Consider the following 3,886-nt stretch of genomic DNA (forward strand, 5'->3'; position numbering starts at 1 on the left):
GAGCAAATTATACATTGTAACATAAGTATGTATTAAGTATTAAGTAAGTAACCGAAATGAAGGACTTATTAATTGTGATTGTGAACACATAGGGAAATTTTAATCTATATAGATGTGTGAGATGATACATTTTTTTCTAATAAGTTAAGGATAATAGTTATGTTAGTTTTCTTTGACTGTGTTTGAACTTATAGTTTGTTGTCAATAATTTATTTTTAATATTGATAATAATGATTTATTCTTATCAAAAGTGTGGAATTGTAATGGAAAATTATCGATCAAGTGCTTATTGATTGATTGATTAGTAATTATGGCCCTTCTAAGATGTATTTTGTGAACTGTGTTCTTCAGTCATTGCAGGAGATTGCTGTACAGAATAGTTTCTGTGAGAACATATGTCTTGTTTTGGGAAGTGTCTATGAGAGGTTCCTGTGGGAACCTGTGTCTTGTGACTATAGACTGGATTTGTTATGTATTCCAGTGAACATTAGATTAGCTACATGGATGAATGGAAAGAACTGCCCTCCACGGAGAGGGGCGGGCATCGATAGTTTCAGTATATGATGTGAAGTAAACAATAATGCGGGGCTCTTGCATTGTCAAATGTAGACAAGAGGAGACCTCCGTGCACGGAGAGATGATTGTGGAAATAAAGAAAACCTCCTATGAACATTTAAAACGGATATCTAATTATTGATGAATCGGCAGAGCATTGCAGTGGATATTTTTCCTCCACAATAACCCAGTTCCAAAAATGTAGGTTTCATAAGTGATAAAATCCTATGACATTCATTTGAGTTTGAAGAACTGACTTCTTGGTAGACTTTGCTGTAGGGATGATTGCCATTTTGCAGTAAGATGTTTCCATCTCAAATCTGTTATGAGTTCTACCTGCAATAAGCATGACATGAGGTTGGAGAGGTCCCTCCCATATTTTATTTTTATTTAACCAGGTAAGTCATCAAGAACAAATTATTTACAATGGCGACCTGAAATTGCAAAATACAGCACAGAAAAATAAGCTGATGAGAGCCGATAGTGGTTTATGGACAACTCGTTAAACTATATTTGCCAAACGAGTACAGTTAATAGTATTTTATCCTTTTACTAATAACCTTGCTTCGTTACCTTTAGAAAAAAAAGTAGAATGTTTGTACTTAAAATATTAAGGGACCACAAAATAATTGTGTGAGCATTTATTATCTGATTGACGTCTTGAGTTTTGAGCGAGTACAAGGTGTTTTCTTCAGATATTTGGGTTGACAATCTTGCCCATGAAGAGGACGCTCTCTGTGGAGGGCTTGATGATGAGGACCATGAATGGACGGTCGAACCGCAAGACGGGGACTTCCCGGATGGCCAGTCCCACCAGACCAATCCCTGTAGCAGCTGCAGCGGTGGCTCCAGCCTCATCTACATCCAAACTGGCTTGGTGCACAACCTGCAGGACGCAGTCAGATCAAGGGTGGAAGGAAAGAAGGAAGGATGTGCGCGCTAACATTCATATGATATAATCTGACCATTAAGGCTCCATTCTTACCGTTGAGACGACCAGTTGCCCCTCTGAAATACCACTGAAATCTGCTAAATCACCAAACATGTCCGTCATTCCCATTCCACTCAACACGTCCTTCAGGGAGTAGGAGGTCTTGATGGAGAACTTGGGAAGAAATACTTTGTTTTGCCTAAAGACAGAGATATGCAAAGTGAAATTGACATTCTACACTGCAGTTGTAGGACCGGTAATCCTGGAAATTTCTTCAAAAGAAGAATGTCCCCAAAAAGTGTTTAATCTAACATCACAAGTATTGTTACTAAGCCACCGACCACATAGCTGTACATCAGATTGATGATACTGTCTCCAGCACAAAAGCTTGAGGTTCAGGTGTGAGTAGACATAGGCTCTTCTAACCTGGGCTTCATAGATTTAAGCCATTTGGTGACATGGCTCTGGGAGATGGCAACCTCCAACCCAGCCAAATCCGTGTCAGGCAACAACAGAAGCATGGAGTTGTTGTTACTTAAGGGTAGTTGAAGGACTGATGTGGAAATCTCCTGGTCATAGTAGAAACTAAAGGTCTCCTCCAGATACATCATCTGGACTGGAACCTAGAAGATGACATTTGAGCATGCATTACGCGTCTTCCAGGGAAAAGAGGACCAGCACCAAAGACGCATAATGAAATCACACATAAGTCAAACGTGTGTGCTCTTAGAGGTGTAGGGCAGTGATTGCTAGCATAACTATTGAAACAGCATTTCTGAATAGGCAGTGAGTTTGAACCTTGTTGTGCTCATCAACATGGAAGTCCTCCTGCCTGGTGTTCTTGGGGTCAAATGGAGTCTCCCACTTTCCTATTGACAGAAATGATGGTTGATACATTTCTCAGTGCATCTTATTTAAAGAACCTGGAAATAATAGATAGCACATTTCTTCATACAAACTCTTACCTTTGTAGTAAATGTAACTGACGAGATACATGATTGTGCTAGGATCCAGGTTTTCAACCAGCTTGTCAATCTTCCCTCTGGTCTTCTCCCCCACGTACCCATTAATGATAGCAGCACTCTCTGTGCTGTTGGTGAAGTCGACAGTGAAGCCATCTGCAAGGTAGGACTGCTTCAAGACCTCCACGAACTCAGGCCGTGGATTGAAGGTGTTGTGCAGGAACACAGCAGTTCCTGCACTCACGTCTTGAGATGTCATGGAGAGGAGCGAATGGAAGGCCTGATCTACGTCCGTCTGCCTCAGTAGACAGCTGGTGAAGCCCAGACCATCAAAAAGCTGTTGGTGGGTCTGCTCCCGGGCCCCCACAGACAAGGCAGCCAGGGCAGTGGTCACACTTATTGGTGAGAAGAAGATGTTCTTGCCCTGTGAGTCCGCCTGAGCTGCTAATTCCTTGTACAGACGGTAAGCAAAATCTGTGTTGGCTGAAGTCACCAGTGACAGGCTTCTGGCACTGTTGTCAGGTTTAGTAGGGTCAGGTTCAGTAGCTTTAGTAGGGTCAGGTTTAGTAGTTTTAGTATGGTCAGGTTTAGTATGGTGGTGGTGGTAGTAGGTAGGTTCAATGTAGGGGTAGTAGGTAGGTTCAGTATACTGATAGTAGTAGGTCGGTAGTGTTACTAATCCCCAAGGGGACATTTGGACATCATAGCAGCAGTAAAAAGGTGAGACAAATATACAGTAAGAATGACCATCGAGATGTGAAGGTGACTGAGCATAATCTTCATGGGCATAATATCCACTGGGAAAACTTCTCCCCAAGCAGACCACCGCTGATACGATGCAGATCCCCAAGGCTGTATGCATCATGGTGAACTAAAACAAAAGTTCAAAAGTTCAACATTGCTCATTTTGCTATTAGCAAACATCGTCCTTCACACATGCAGTCACTTTTCAGATGGTACTGTAATCAATTTGTTGTAAATCTCTAATTGAGATCATGTGTATTTGAAATGACCCCATTCATTGCAAGAAACTCCTAGAGCGACAAATCTTAAGATTTCTTTTTTCCTTTTAACAAATTTTAATAAATACTGATGGTGATCATTTTCCAATTCAGCCTCAAAACTTAGATCTCAAATTGAAGATGTCAAACATACTGTCTATGACTTTTAGCAACAAAGATGAAATAAATCCTGCCAAGACTTCTCATTATCTCAATCTTAATCAAATTCCTTACTTTGACCGGAGCTTATGTCTCCTCAACCAAACCACAGGCTGAAGAGGGAGCCTGATGAGGACAACTAAACTCTGACATTCTTGTTTGACATCTTATTGGCTCTGGCATTAATTAATTTGCTCTTAGCCCATTTGCTGTGACCCAACTTAACAGGACCCAGGTGATTTCACTGATTACTTCCCTCTCTGGTTGAAGGTATGCTA

The 3,886-nt window shown here is 41.0% G+C and overlaps 1 protein-coding gene across 1 annotated transcript; it reads right to left on the reverse strand.

Annotated features, from left to right (window-relative positions):
- Positions 1 to 1,246: 1,246 nt before the first annotated feature.
- Positions 1,247 to 3,142, reverse strand: LOC310777727 (serpin A3-5-like; the record flags this gene model as incomplete). The annotated part of the gene is made up of 5 exons (XM_083638098.1): positions 1,247 to 1,441; positions 1,541 to 1,685; positions 1,913 to 2,109; positions 2,285 to 2,355; positions 2,452 to 3,142. The coding sequence occupies 5 exons, from the start codon at positions 3,140 to 3,142 to the stop codon at positions 1,247 to 1,249; spliced, it is 1,299 nt and encodes a 432-aa protein (XP_083494224.1).
- Positions 3,143 to 3,886: the final 744 nt, after the last annotated feature.

The sequence above is a fragment of the Poromitra crassiceps genome (assembly GCF_964638095.1).
Source record: "Poromitra crassiceps genome assembly, chromosome: 6".
NCBI lineage: Eukaryota > Metazoa > Chordata > Actinopteri > Beryciformes > Melamphaidae > Poromitra > Poromitra crassiceps.